The sequence below is a fragment of the Numida meleagris genome, chromosome 1 (genome assembly GCF_002078875.1).
Source record: "Numida meleagris isolate 19003 breed g44 Domestic line chromosome 1, NumMel1.0, whole genome shotgun sequence".
Classification (NCBI taxonomy): domain Eukaryota; kingdom Metazoa; phylum Chordata; class Aves; order Galliformes; family Numididae; genus Numida; species Numida meleagris.
The window spans coordinates 20243620-20259695 of record NC_034409.1 but is presented as its reverse complement, the minus strand read 5'-3'; the positions used below and the strand labels follow the sequence as shown (position 1 = coordinate 20259695).

The window sequence follows — 16076 nt, the reverse complement described above, 5'->3', positions numbered from 1 at the left end:
CAATGTTGATAATTTCATGAGAAAGGGACTTAAAAGCACACTCCAGCAATCATTTTCAAATAATATAATAATGAGAAAGCAAGACGTTCCAAAGTAGTTATTTATTGAGAAAAATGAAGAAAATGACAGTGAAATGCCCCGGCTACTGGATGCTTTTGGACAGGAAGAAGGACAACACATTATGCTGAGAGGAAGGAAAGAAAATCACTATGATCAGCTTCTTTCTTTCACATTAGCAAAGTCCCTTTACCCATAGCCTGAGACCACTTGCAATTTGACTGGCTCTTTGTTAAGAGCCAGAGTTGATGATTCTGGTACAATATTCCTTCCCTCCTGTGATCCAGATAATAAAGCCTCCCTGAATTGAGACTTTGCATAAAGGTCAGTATGAAATAGCTCCTACTTCCACTAGTGTTTCTGATCAACTTGTATTTTGGACTACATTCTCAAGTTTTGGGCAGCGTGGTTTTACAGCTCAGTATTACACATCCCATGCACAAAGAAGCCGAGAACTCCAGTTACTGTTCTAAGGCTTTGCATCCTCTCATCATATTCTCCTCGCAGTAAGCATACAGTAACACCAAGACTAAGACTGTCTGCATTTGTTCTTTAGAGGACAAATAAATATTTGAGATTGGAGAGCAACGTATTTCATTAAAAAAAATTACTAAGACAATATGGCTGCCTCTTTGCTCATCCCGCTGCGCTGTCAAGTCCTCTAACAACTCATCTGAAGAACAAGATCTAGAGGTTGCAGCAAAGAACAGAGCTGGACTTTATTCTGCTTTGTGACATTTTTAATAAGTCAGCATTAGCAACAGACTGCTGAAAGGTTTCCACTTCAGAACTACCTTCACTACATCCTTCTTGCTGCTGTCACTGAAGTGGGCTGTTCCAACCACATATACTTTAGAACCATCCTCGGTGTCAAGCTCAGTCACAGTGCTTGGTAAGGTAGGTTTTTTCTGCCTCTTCTTCATCTTCATCTCCAGAAGAATTTTAAATGCATCTGCATCAGCTGCAATCGTAAAGAAAAAAAGAAAAGCACAGATGATTATGAAATGCAGGTAAGGAAGACAGAAAATAAAAATGTCGCCACTAAACAGCAGAGTAGAGCTAAAAGGCCATTGATTTACCACTGTAATCTTACATTCAATTCTGAGGCTACATCATTGAGAGTGCCACCACTGGAGAGGCTGCCTCCAAGCATGGGTCTCAGTCCAGGTTTCCTACCCTGTGGACACTGGGACAGGTTGTCCACGCAGTTCAGTAAGGGAAAGAGAAGCTGTGTGGCAGGTGAGGCGGACAGAGAAGCAAAGAATACTTAGAAAAGGTATATACTAAATCAGAAAAAAAAAGCATTTTTTCATTTCTAGAGCAAAAACGTTCCTTTTTGGAATCTTATCTGTATAAATGATAGAAACATATGTATAGTGGTACGAGTATGCTGGTAAAGTAACCGATACATGTTGGAGCATGTAGGATATCTATCAATATAAATCTTAGCCTTCTGTGTGACTAACACACCAGAAATCTGTATACAATTGAAAATTAAACCTTAATAGGCATTTGGGTCAGGAAATCAACAATTCTCCCATGGTTTCAGTAGCAAACTAGGACTGTACTGGTTTAAAATGAATTCAGTCCATTTGTATCAAGCTTGCCATAGAGAATTGGAAGATCTATCAGTTCCATCGCAGTTGCTTGCAGAATGCCAGAAAGCCTCATCATCTGAGACAGAGAAGCTTCAATTTTACATCAACAGGAAATACAGTAACTTTGCAGGAGTTTTCTTAAAGCTGTAATGGATCTTATAAAAAAAACAAACAAGCCATCAAGAAGGAAAATAGATTTTTGTTTCCATGGCAAGCTGTTGCACAAGTCAGCAGAGACTTAAAGTGGTTCAAAAGCCAGGAATAGGATCACAATCCCAAAAGAAAAAGGTCAGCAAGCAGTTTACGAGTGGGATATCACACACAGACACACACACACAAATACAGTCTCCTACTACACAGTCTCTATCTTTTCATGACCCTGTTTTACTCATGCTGCCCCAGATCTCTTCTGTAAATATTTATCTCAAAGGATTGCACATCAAAACCAAAACAGAACCAAAGCCACCCTCCAGCATCTTTCTTAGCTAGCATTTTAGCAGCCCACTACTTCACTGTTAATACTCAAGAACATGGCACGTTGCAATCAGTATGGTCTGATCTGCTGCCAAAGCAGATGGTGATGCTAAGGAGGCATGAGGAAGACACGACTGTAAAAGGATTGAGAAGGGGTAAGGCCAGTGCATTTGTAGTGCTCTCAGCATCATAAAAGCAGCCGCTTAGATCAACCAAAATCTACCTAATCAAAAATATGGTCTCCTAGACCAGTCAAAAGTGGGTGTCTACGGAAGAGTATAAGAAGCAGGAAAGCATGCACGGTGCTTTCTCCAAAAGATAGTCTTGCTTCCAATCATTTATGGCTCAGGTTACCTGAACTGAAAGTGGTTTCCGCATATTCAGTAACCCCTAAAGGATTTCCATTCTGTTAATTATTCCAGCCTCCACCAAACATATTCAAAACTGGACAGAATGATGCTACATGTGAAGAAAAGCTACTATAACAGCAAAGTAACAGATGTTATCACTTAAGGATATAATCAAGAAAAACATCCTTAGGAATGTTTTTTCAATGAAACCAACTTCTAAATCTGGAGAATAAAAGCAACATAAAAAACTAATCTGCTTCTTTAGGTCTGAATTCCTCTTTAGGCTTTTCCCATTGCTCTACTTAATGCTCGGTTTGCTCCCGTGATTGTTTCTTCTCAAAGCTGTGGTTATTCAGCAACTTCAGCACTACAGTCAGGTTGCATGCCATTTGCCCTAAGGTGGTTCTTAGCCTATTATTTGCCAGAAAGCACAACCTGAATGTCCCCATTGTTCAAAAGGAGAATTGCATATACTAACGTCACAACAGTGTATCAATAAACAGAAAGCAGATCCTAAGAAGCATTTGTTCTTCTCCTCCTTAGAGAGGAATGACTGTCATCATCTGATCCTCCTCACTGAAAGGTAAAGGCTGATACTTCTCCCAGTCTTCAGAAGTTAGTTATGGCTGAAATATTTCTATTCCCATATCCTGTAGGCTTGGCCTTCCCATCAAAAGATTATCATTATGATGGAACGGGCAAGGTTTTCCATCCGTAACAACTGATTCAACATAACACTAGATGTCAAAACAATGAATCTAATGTGCGTATCTATCTTTGACTTACCAACCTTAAAACAGGAGGTGACCGCATCTGTTAAAAAAAACAATTTACACTCTTCTGAAAGCACAAGAGCAGCAAACAGGCCATCATTGCTCTTTTGTAATTTGCTTTATGCAATTGAGCCTTTCTACAAATCATGAACAGATTAAGCCAACATGATCTCATTCGCATCGCCCTTTTGCAGAGAGCCCCATCCTTATTAGGTAAGAAAAAGGCACAGACATTTCGGTTAACATGCTTCCAATGTGACACACCCTCCCCAGCCAAACCAGAAACATACAGATACTCTGCGATACACTTGACGTTTCCTTTGGGCCATCTTCAGGTACATCAGAGGAGGACATTGGATCTGCAGCAGCCTGCATGAAACAAATTCAAAAGGAAGCTGGGAATTATAATGAAATGATTTAATGCATCTTTCTTCTTGTGCGTTTGCTCAATTTGAGCCTACATACAATATTCAAGCAACTAAATTATTAAGCAGTGTCAACAGTGCAAAACATCTGCAGCCTTACAACTGTTTTTCTCCTAGCTACTTACACCTGACACAAAGTTTAAAAATGTCTGACTCTGAAATAAACAAATTCACAGTAACTCTAACAGTGATACAGAGATTTCTGTGTTGGAAACCAAAACATGCACTGATTATAACACCATTCCCACTTTCCAGATAGGATATTTCATTTAACTACCAAGTAGTCAGCATTAATTTTGTCATTCTTGACAGACTAATAGCTCTCAAGTATACACAGGTCCATTTGCAAAGTCTGCCCAGGTATTTTATCCTGTTAGAGTAGGTAAATATATAACAGGCAGACTCAGCCTTACAAAATCCAGGCATATACTGACTTTCATATGCAGCAGAAATCAGAGTCAGAAGGATGTGAAATTAAGTGTTTCCATATTTCTTCCCCGCTAAAGGATGAGAAGGGGGTGGAAAAAATTTCCAAAGACTGCCTTTAAAAATATTATCACTCCGTATCATGTCTTTGACTAGAAAAAGCATTCTTATTTGTAACTAGCATGCAATTTTTCAAATCCTTTCATAGAATTCAAACAATTCAGCCTGTGCCATCCAAGCTGGAAAAACAGCTGGTGAAGATGAAGACTTAAAGACACAAGAACAGTCAACCATAAGCTACCTTTAGGCAACTACATTCATTCTAAGGTCAATCAGGATGATTACTGGGAGAATTTGAAGTTACTTAGCAACACTAAGTCTAAAAGTTAGAAAGGATGTGAATCCATAATCATTCAAGTACTTTCCAAGCAAAAGGCAGTATTGAAGAGTCAGCAAGCGGGTGGCCAAGCTCTCCTAAAGGACGGCAGCTTTTTATCTAGAGTGACCAGCTTCATTAAACTTCCTACTTAACCTGGCAAGCTTTAAAACAGCATTGTACAAAGCACATACCGTCAATAAGAGCTTTCAACAAGAGTAATTTCTTCTCACACTCCTTTGTTTCAGATAGCAACTTCTAGATAATAAATCTTACGTGTATTACTGTGGCCCCACTGAAGGTAAGGCAACATTTATTACTGCATTTCCTGGAGTAAGACCAAGAAATACAACGGGTCTACAGTACTAAGCTGAAAGCGTTTGCAGCAATGTACCATCCTTCCACTACAAAGCAATGCCTGTTCATGGACAACAGCAAACTGAAATTACACTGCAAATTGCAATTACAGTCTCAGATCTAATTCAACACCAGCTCAGCTTTTGATCACAACATATGGCTTGACTCTACTGTTTGCATACCTAAATCTAGTCACAAAAACATTTTGAAAAACATGTCAATCCAACATACAGAATTAATTCTGTCACTTACGCTGGTGTTGTTACCATAACAAGAGTCTGCTTTCTGCCCTCTCACCCCCCATCACCTTTTTTTTTTTTTTTTAAAAGAAGTTAACAGGACACAGGAACCAACTCTCTTATACTTCCTAGCAAAAAACAAAACAAAACAAAACAGAACAACTAAACTTCACCTATTACGCTGGAAAAATATACAAAAGAATAAAAGGAATGGAACAAAGAACAAAAAAGCACCTGAGCTTAACTTGGCAAGGTACATAAACCATGTACAGTGGAGATCATTCATATGAAGGCTGCTCCAAAAATAATGCCTCTTATTTCATGATGTTGGTCCACGACATCAGAGGCGGATGCTGGTGATAAGGCAGTAGAGGTTGAACCTTCCTGCCAATATTCTGTTGGCAGAATAATTCTGTTGCCACGTGCCAGATGGCAGCAGAGCAGCAGTCTGACAAATGGCATCTGACATGGAACTGCGTGTGAAGAAAAGGTGTGTCACTGAATTCCTCCGTGCACAAAAATAGCACTCACTGACATTCATCAATGCTTGCTGAACTTGAGACCAAACAGTGGATATGAGCACAGTGAGGCAGCGGGTGGTGCGTTTCAGCAGTGGTGACAGTGACATTGGGTCACCTCCACTGGTACAGGTTTTTACCAGCATAGCATGCAGGCTCTTTTTCATCACTGGTTAAAAGGCACAGCTAGTGGTGGTGACTGTGTTGAAAAGTAGTGTTTTATAGCTGAGAATTTGCTCTATCAAGTAGTGTTACTGTGCTCTTTGTATCTGGCGTAGTTTCTATGGAAAAAAAGAGGAGGCATTACTTTCAGAGTGACCTGCATACAATCAAGTTGTATAATTTAACATAAAAAGACACTTCTCCAAAAAGTTAAAACTAACAGATTACTCTGTTTTGTGCAATTCTTCACTTACAAGTCAGTTACTACAGAATACCCATTTAAGCTCTTGCAGCTGTAGGAAAGAGGACCCTGAAAAGAGTGTAAATGTGGCAAACCAATAGCAATGAGCTCTTTACTCCTCTGTTTTAAAAGGAGTGTCACATTGGTAGCCCTGATCCCTGACTTTGCAGACCTTCCCTAAGCATGAATAGGGCTAAATTTGAGTCTCAACCTTTCCTTCAATTATACTGAGAAGAAAACCTTCAACCCCAATTCCTACCTCAGGCTGTTGCTCCTCTTGCATCCCTGGAACGTAGGCTTATTTTCACCAATTTCGCAAGAACTGCAAGAAGTAAAAGGAATGGATGAGAATCAAAAATTGATTACAAGACCCATAATGTTCATTTATGAACCAGGAGAAGGGCTGGAAGCAGAGACCGCTCTACAAACTCTTCAACAGAAGCTGTAGAAATAAGAGCAACAAACTTTATGCGTAGAAACATCACCTCTTCAACTCTGCTGGAAAAAAAACCACCACAACGTCAGTAGGGTAAAGCTGGCTTGTCTCGTTAATCCAATTTTTGAGTTGGCTCTAAAACCAGAACATAGCCTTTGTTTTCTGCACATACTGAGAACATGTGGAACAAGAACAAATTTCATGGGAACTCCGAACTTTTTTTCTGTCTTAGATTCTTAGTATTTTAAGACAATTTAATGTAATTTTTGGAATTGTCTGTATTTCACCACAGCAAGGAACAGAAAAGCTGTCTCAAGTCTTAATAATCAATAGGGAACCACATACATTATCATCTGGTCTGTGTAGTGTTATCACATACACTGTTACAAACATTGTCAGGGCCAGGACATCAGAAAAGGCACATTTGTGTGAAAAAACTAGGAATTGGGTTTACAAATCTTTAGTGAGTTGTTTCCATTCTGCTTTTTTAAGACATTCTCCTGCATGTATTCTCCAAGTTCAGAAGTTATCCCTGAAGCCAGCAAAGCTCTAGGATTTGACTGATGGCATCCTAAGGGGATTGCACAAGATGCTGAACTTGCAATTCATTCTGCTTATTCTCACTACAGTGCCACTAAACATCAAAGCACATGCAGAAACAAAAAACACTAAGGTATTTTGAGTTACCTCCCTCTGACCTGTTCTGTACATGCCAACGGCATTCTGTTAACACCACAGAGAAATTTTACTGCTTGTGCTGGGCAGCTTTGCACACACCGGTGACACCTTGCTAGGTTTTATCATACTTCCCCCTTCCCTCCTCTCTGCCTGAAAAGGCAACAAGCAGTGCCTCCCAAGACATCCTGCTCTTCCCCCTACACATGCATCTCAGAGACTGTCAGGCAGAGCACAGTTCTGACCCCCTAATCTGCCCAACACATTTGTAGCCCCGCTGTCAGGGGACACATTTGTTTCCTGCCCCACACCAGTAGGAAAGCTGCTGAGGCCTGGTGGCTGCACGCAGACACAGTGGAAAAGACTCCTCTTTGCCAAATGCAACAGTTTCCTGAGTCTGATCAGCACTCTGCCCTGGTTTCCAGCCTCTATTTTGAAGCGAGCTGTACTACTTTCCAGCTTTGCTTAGAAGACATTTCTATAAAAAGAGTACTTGGCTGGGAAGCAAGCAGCATGCACGTGTAATTCGGGCAGCTGGCACCTCTCCCTCCGCGCAGTATGGAGCGGCTCCAGCAATTCACGCCTTGGCACTGCCTGTGCTAGTGGCCCAGCAAACAGCAGGGCACAGCTACAGGGCAGGTGAGACAAACCCCAAGCAACCAAATGCCTGGATTCTGCTGCTCTTTGGAGCAAAAGCCCCATGAAATGTAGAACTGTGACCTTGTCTTCTCCTTTCTAAGGGGTCAAGTGCAGGAAAGCGAGTGTCAGAGCAAGCTGGAAGGGCAGGTCACTCTTCTGTGCTGCTGAGCTTTCACGGTCTCTGCACAAGCCCAGGCAAGTGGCCCTGGGCAGACACACCGCCTAATGACAGTCCAGCCAGGGCCTCTGGTGGCACGGCAGGCAGGCTGTCCTCACTGTCCTGCTCTCCAGGCCAGGCTGGAGAGACCCCTACTTCCCCTTTCCATGGCCTTTAAGCTCAGGTGAACAAATGCCTGCACTAACAGCTGAGGCAGCAAAGCTGAAGGGACGGTATGGAGCAGGTACGTGAAGTCAACGCTGTTCTCTTAAAAAAAAACAACAACAACAACACAGAAGTCCCACAAAACATGCCCAGCTACATCACTTTGGGGTGCACTTTGAAGTTTAAATAGAATAAAGTGTGTTTTTCTGCCAGCAGACCTTAAACACAAACTGCAGTTCTAGGCTCGGCTGAAGGTCCGTCTGGGTTTGAAAATATGTCTCTTATCGACAGAAGTGCTGTTAAAAATAGTAATCTGAAAGTTTCAGTTGAAGAGTAAAGTTCTAGACAGAAGCACCCAGTGATTTTCCATCCAGTAAGTGACATTTTAGAAAGCTTTACCCCCTTCTCACCACTGGGTAAGTAATGCATACAGTACTGGAGAGAATGCTTCTCTAAAGTTTGCTTGTGATAATTAGCATTCTGCATTTTTAATCTGAGACATGCAACCTTTGGAGGAATCAAAGGTGGTCAGCATGGGTCCCAGTTCCAGCAAAATAAGGCTCCAGTCTCTGCAAGAAACCCATGGCACAACAACATGAGTGTGAGACAATCTGCTGCTGCTTTCTCCTAGATGGTCCTTCAGTGCTTAGATCTGTTCTAGTTTCACTAGAAGTACAACTTTCCATGCAAAAGACACTCCCCCACACACTTAGGACATGCTTAGGAGATCAGGTTATTCAATCTTATTGAGAAAATCCTTACACCTGGCTGGCAACAGCAAACAAACTGAACAACTGCACTGAAAATTTGAGTGCGTTCAAGCTCTTGCTTAGTGCAAGCAAGAACAGGCACAAAACACTTCAATACCGGAGTGCAGCTGGCCAGTGTCCTCCACAACACAGCAGAGAAAATGTATGTGCTAAGAACTGCTCAGGTACCTTGCAATGCAGGCTGACCTCGCTCATCCATGTGGAAAACTCATCACCTCTGCATACCTGCGTGCATCTTCAAAGATATCCGCATCCCGCAATACTTGAAATGTTAATCTTGAAACCTCTGAGAAAGGACTACGTGTACTTTGCTGTTGCAGAGATAAGGAACTGAAGCATGTGAATCCGCAAGCACTTCCTCCCACCGTGTCCAATGGCAAGACAAAGGGTGCTGATTCAGATCAAAGCCTAACAAATGTGGGTAACAAAGCTGTAAGGCTGTCAAATCAAGCTCAAAGATTTGGAAAAGCTTGAGGTTTGGTTTTTTTTTTTTTTTGTTTTTTGTTTTTTTTAAAAGGCACTATTTCCTTTAAAAAAAATGAAGCTAGCTAACAAGGCAGTGCCTGTGTCTGTGCTTGCTAACCAATAGGTGAATTTTAAACAAACCTGGCAGGGCGGTAGGAGTCTCGTTCATTAGGAGGGATATCTGCACAGCACTGCCTCTGTGAAAAAAAAGGGTCACGGAAGATGAAGGGGCAGGGGGTGGAAGGGCTGCGGAAGAGGATGTGGGCAGAACCTGCCAGGGAACAGAGGGAAATTCAACCACAGGATGTAAAGCCATAGGCAAAATAAGCTGCTTGGACAATTCTTACTGTGGTCTGTAATACGTACACTACAACACCTCATTACGTCAAGTTCCTCTACTTACCGTGGGATTTGGCAGAAACATGCAAAACCAACCAAATTCTTCTCTTCCAGCTACTTCAGAGGCCGTTAAGAGGTCCTCACAGTTTAATCTACGTACTGCAAACCTGAGCTAAGACAGTGCATTTCTTTCAGACAAAATGGGAGACGTAGCTTCTAGGTCAGAAATAGCAAGTAGTTCCGTTCTCTTATCTGCCAGAGACTCCCCTACCCAGGGACGCAGCCCTCCTGCCGGCAGCGCCGCCGAGAGCTCCTGGAGCCAGAAGAAACAAGACAGAGCCTGACCCGCTGCTTTTCAACCAGCAAACCTGGGTTTTGCCTCCACTGTTTTCCTGAAAGTGCTACTTGACAACTGAATACCTGACTCAATCATTTTAATTTTTTTTTTTTTTAAACCCTAGGAGGCCCTCCATTCACCGGATAATTAAAAAAGCGTTCTTCATGTATACACAGAAGAGCAAACAATGCCCTTTGCTCAAGTCTGAAGATGTCTAGGTAACAACACGGTAATTTCTGAAACCACTTCATGAACTGCAAGGTTGAATCAGCATCTTGGCAGGCATGGATTCCCATTAAGGGCATCTCCTTGTGGCAGCACACACGGGGCGGCCATTCACGCTGACAGCAGCACCAGGGAACAGGGATGATATCGTACCCCTACACCTTTAGGATTATTTTTTTTCCTCCTTCCCACTCCAACTCGGGAACGGAACACAACACTCTCCAGCAGTGCCACTACTCCTCCTGCACAGTGCTGACAAAGGCAGAGTGAGGAAGGGCTCCCTGCCACGCCATTCCACGTCAACCCTCCAGCTCTCATCGGGCAAAACAGCTCTAGCAGAGCTTCAGGAAACCCCACTCATGAACTACTGGCTCACTGCTCACACTGAGCAGCCTCAGCTGACCAAAGCGCTTCAGTTCTAGCTGCACATTTAGGCACGTGAAACTCTTTAATCTCAGTATCAGAAAGATAAAGGGTATACTCACGAACCAGGGGTGCTATCACAATAATTTATAGGCTCTAGAACACAGGCTGCCACTGAAGAACAAGTGCCCCAACTCATTTTATTTCAACTTTTTTCCTTGGTGAGAAAATTCAGACACAGTAAAGGGCAGAGAGGTAGTCCATTAAGGTGTCCTCCTGCTGAATTTGATCCTTTGTCCTGTCTAAATTTGCTTCCTTCAGGAAACGATTCCAGTGAATCAATAAAAAAGCTTTTTAAAAAACTCATGTTCTTCTGTATACAACAAGCTAGTCAGCTACTCTTTAAAAAGACTTTCATTGAATATTTTGTTCCTTCTGAGACAGAATCAGAAACAGCATTTGTTTTCCTCAACTTGTTGACACTGCAAAAGGGAAAAAGTACTTCACAGCCTTATATAGTTGTTCCGTATTTTGTGTTGCGTGAAGATCATCAGAATAAGAACAGTAAGAACCACAGAACTTTGACAATTTGTTTCACATTTTATTGAAAGAGAAACTCTTGTGGCAACTCGTGTTCAGTTTCTCCTCCCCTTGAACAAATCTGTTTGTATCGCTGCTTTAAATACTTCCAGTATTCAGTAGCATTGAGGAGGGTAGGTATCCACACCTCTCAGTGTAGGGAATGTTAATCCTACAACCTCAGAGATGGTATTACATGCGCTTCTTTGTTTTACATACACAGAACTGAGACATATGAATACCTAAGTACACCTACAGATCATACCTGTGGTAGATAAGGTTCAGAGCCTGCTGGAGCTTTCCAAGCATTTCAGTTTTGCAATGTGAATTTTCCTTTGTTTCTACATCACTGGTGCTTCTAAAGAAGGCTTTCCTCCATCCCCAGCCCTGGGGCAGCACCTCCTCACAACACCCTGCCAGCACAACTCACCCTGCTCAGAGTCACCGCGGAGAGTGTAGGGTTTGGGCTAAGGGCTGAACCTGCCGCAAGAGCCAGCTGCCCAGTGACAGCCAATCTAGTACACCTCGGACCTGCTGTAACCACGCAGAGCTGACCTGCACTGGACTCCAACCACAGGCACGTGCTCCTGATCAGACCTGCAACACAATATCCCTCGCCAGAAAGCCTTTTTGCTCCTCAGGCTCAGCAGCACAAACATACTGACATCTAAACACACAAAGCGTGCTGCTTTCCTTTCATAGCCTACAGCTGCAGTTCCTCTAGCAATGGGTATCTGCCTTGGCTGGTACAGCCAGCATGCTTGATTGCTTGATTCATGGTACGCATCGCATGGGTATATCCCATTTGAATGCCACAACCCATTAACAAGACAACTACATGTAAACAGCAAAGGCTGTTCAACATTTCAGAAGGTAAGATCCAACCTCTCTCCCACTGACACACCACTGCACTCGTTACTATCTGAAACGCCTACAAAGCACCATCCCCATCGCAGATCTATCCCTCTGCAAAGGCTGAATCAATCAATAGATACACGCTTGTTTCAGTAGCGCCTGCTTCCATTCCAGCAGATGAAGTGTTTACAATTGATGAGACACTTCCCATGCTTATGCACAGGAATCTCAGTAGTGTTTACAAACAAACTAACACTGGCTCCAAATGCTGCCTCTTTTCTCCACTGATAGACTGCTTGTACTCAGAAGGACGCATCAGCAGAAATCTGACTGCCAAATAATGCAACAGCCACAAATTCAGGAATTGGAACTTATTTCAAAACCATCACCAAGGTGACCTGCTTGACATAGTGCACATATCTCTTTGACACAACACACGTCTTTGAAACTCAACTGAGCAACTGGTTCTGTGATCACAGATGGTTGGAGACCACGGGTCTGGTTTCTCATAACTCAGAATGTTATAAACTTCAAAATACAGATTCTACTCTTTGCACATGAATAAGTTCCTGCAAAGTGAACTATGCTCATGCATGCCACCTAGATGCAGACACCTGCATGCCGGAACCATTGTCCATTTGCATACTTTGGAACTAAAATAAATCAATGTAGCTGTCCATTATTTTTATTTGAAAGGAGGCACTGGGATACCAATGCATTGGAGGCAATTTATCTGATAGGCTGAGAACACTATCTATCATTCTTTGCTCCGATAGAGGAGAAGGCATTGCCACGTTTGTGTTTTTAGAAATGATACCTGTTACCCTGACTAGGGCAACTCACTGAACCAAGTGAATACAAGACAAGGTACATCAGAATGCTTATGTGGGGTGAACTGAGCATGGACAACAGGACAAATCTATATGGTTTGAAGAGGCTGTAAAGAGATTGCTAAATTTAGAAACATGGAGCAGAAAGACCAAAGTGATGTAGCTCAAGTCTGGTCCACCGCCCCAAAACTCATACCGTCCTAGAACCTACACATTTACCCAAGTTAATTTTCTGTTTTATTCCAGTAAGAATCATATGGATTCAGGGAAGATTTGGAACCAAAACTATTTTAATAGATTCCCCCATGATCGGCAGATTGAGATAAGATATCCATTCAGCGCATCTCCTCCCTCCGGGCCATTCAAAACAATCAGTCAACCAAACAATACTTTTGGTTGTGGGAAACTCTCTGCAAAGGGCAACAGAGAAACCGCTCAGCTGCTGCACGCACAGCTCTGGTGAGCCCCACAAGAAGCAGTGCTTTCACCCACTTCATTCACTAACCACATGCAGCCGGCAAAGGAGGTGGAAAGAGAAGTTCTGCTACAGCCAATTGCCAAACAGCTGCAGGAGCCTTCTTAAAGTCTGTGTACGCATTTATTCCAGTGTAGGCATATGCCAGTGGCTGAATGCTGATGCACTCAGGAGCTGGGTCCAAAGAGTACCGGCACTCACTCTCATTCATTGATTTTATTATGAACACTTAAATGCCCTCCTTATGATGGTAAAATTGAGTTTTTGTAGAACAAAATTTTCCCAGGTGCCAAATACATTATTTATCAGTGCTCTTCTTCCTGTCCCTTCCATCCCAGTCTCCAAACAGCATTCAGGAACAAGCTGATGGACTCATGTCCAAAACGCTTGAGGAGATCACAAAAGCTGAAAACGCTGCTATGTGACACCCGCTCACACGCTAGCAACAAGGCAGGAGACACAGCTCCCACTGCAGCACGGAACTGGAGAACCAGCGTCAGGTTTCAGGACACCCAGACAAAGCACCAGGAAGGCACGTTAGTCCCAGCCCAGCAGCCCCACACCAACGCCAGCCCCAGGAGCACACAGCAACCAGGAAAGCCATGCTGCTGCACTGCTTACTGACTGAGTAAAGCAACCCAAAGCCAGGCACTAATTGAAAAACAGATCTTCCTTCAAAAGATTATTTCAATTCCTATCTGCCACCCTCAAGAAGCAAAACCCCTCCCCTCCTGACCCTGTTTCTTCACACACGGGCCTTCCACCAGGAGCTATTTCACCATCCTGCTGAAGGATGGCTCCCAGTTGTGCAACACGCAGGCTATGAATCCCAGTGAGGCATGACCCAGTCTCCCTGCACAGCACACAGGGGACCATTTTCCACATTCATCAGTGTTTGCTGCTGCCCAGTGCGGTGTGGGCTCACTGCCTCTCAGGTCCCTCCTGCACATACACACACCTCCCGAGGCAGATGTGTGGTGCTGCACCACCCACACAGACAAGGTGGTTCTGCAGACAGCCTGCAGGGCTGAAGTAGGAGACAGAACTCCTGCAGCTCCAGGGCTGTGTCTCCAACAGCACGATTCGTGGTGTCATCACCACGTTTCAGCTCATGTGCGCGGAGATGCTCAGTCCCTGCATCTCCCAGCAGCTCCAATCACAATGCTCAGCGTGTGAATTGAAGAGGGAAAAAAAGAAAAAAAAGGAAGGAGGTGAGAGGAAAAAGCACACCCCGTGACTTCAAAAAAGTATATATTGCTATTACAGAAGAAGTGAAAAGGAAGAGCATCACTGAACGCATGCATGTTTTCATACAAATCTAGATTTTCGTTAATATTAGAAGTTATCTATCTCAAAGTCATTTTGCAGACAGGGAAAAAAATAAAAAATCCCAACACCCTACTTCTACACGTCAAGTTTACAAGTCCAAACACGTAACTGCAGTACCACCTTGTTCACAGCGCCTCAAATAGCAGCAGCCCTTCACTAAAACCTTCAGTAATTGAAGGTCTGACCTCAGAAGTGATTTTTATCAGAAACCTATCTGCAGACACTAACCCAGTAACAGTCACAACTACCAGACCATACCAGTGAGACCTCTGTGGGAGAGGAGAGGTGCTCTGAACAGCACAGGCTCACTGTGGCAGGTCAGGGGGAGCTGCAGGACCCTCTCTACAGCTGGTGAAGCACGGGCTGTGGTGTCACATCAGACAGCTGCTGTCACACACAACTCTGTTACACCTGTGCCCCTCTGATCTCTGTCCTTCTCCCTTTTCTTCCCCCATTTTCTAGGGCTGCCCCAGATCTATTTTGACACTTTCGCTACATAGCAAATAAGAAGAAAGAAGATTCTTTCTGAAAAGTACTACTGAAAGATTAAAAAAAAAAAAATCAACACTCAGGTGAGTCTCCCAGAAATAAGATGCCAATACCACTGTGCACTGTTCACAGCTGTGGTGGTGGCAGCAGCAGTGTTGCATTATAGTTACCATATGGAAGAGAGCCTGCACTAATAGCTCCGACTCCCCTGTCACGGCACTGAGTAATGTCTGAGCCTACAGCTACAGGGTGCCAGGCACCACTGAGGCTGGCTGACAAACTCACAGCCAGCAACTCAAGTCACGAAAACCTGAAAGTCTGCTGTGTGCCCTAAACAGCAGGGCACAAAGGCCATGACCTAACCCAGCATTTTCAGTTCATAAACTCACATAGCTTAAGCTAATTAAATTTGTGCATTCTTCCTCAGCTGCGTAAGGCTTACTGCCTTTGTGCAATACAGCAGTGAGAACCCTGAAACCCGACTGCTTTCCCTGTTGCTGCTCTGCTGGTTTCCAGGCGGGCGTGTGGGCTGGAGAGCTGTGCCCGCAGCACCGTGGGGAGCGAGGGCACCCCAGCACCCTGCTACGCAGGCCAGCAGGCACTCCTCAGCTCTCCTGCAGCCACGCAGCGCTACCAAACAGAACCGCTGTTCTCTTCCCGGGAGCCAGCCCCAAACCAGCACGTTCGCTCTCTGCACACCAGCATACACCAGCAGGCAGGCAGGCAGGCACAAGACCGCGCTTGGCACTCCAGCTATTTTCCAGCCTGGATTCACCGTAACTATTTGGAGGGGCAAACCCCCGTATTGCACCGCCGCTGACGACCTGAAAAAGTCACGAGCGCCGAGAGAGGAAAAGGCAGCACCGGGCGCACGGCCGCGGGGCACCTGGGCCGGGAAGCGGCCATCTCAGGGCCACGCCTCGTCCCGGCCGCCCCGGGGCCGCCTCCCCCG

General features: G+C 44.0%; 1 protein-coding gene across 4 annotated transcripts in view; it reads right to left on the bottom strand.

Moving 5' to 3' along the window:
* Nucleotides 1-16076, bottom strand: part of TRABD (TraB domain containing) — a 35784-nt gene that overhangs the window by 19281 nt on the left and 427 nt on the right. Inside the window, exons 1-4 of one of the 4 annotated variants that reach the window (XM_021384744.1) lie at nt 9064-9153; nt 6256-6318; nt 3543-3621; nt 852-1018 (exon numbers count right to left, since the gene is read on the bottom strand). In XM_021384744.1, coding sequence (XP_021240419.1) covers nt 852-1018; nt 3543-3621; nt 6256-6279 — 270 coding nt within the window. In that variant the 5' untranslated portion in view covers nt 6280-6318; nt 9064-9153. Of the gene's footprint in view, nt 1-851; nt 1019-1150; nt 1286-3542; nt 3622-6255; nt 6319-9006; nt 9154-16076 lie in introns of those variants that run through there. The other 3 variants (XM_021384743.1, XM_021384742.1, XM_021384745.1) reach the window with 3 other exon arrangements.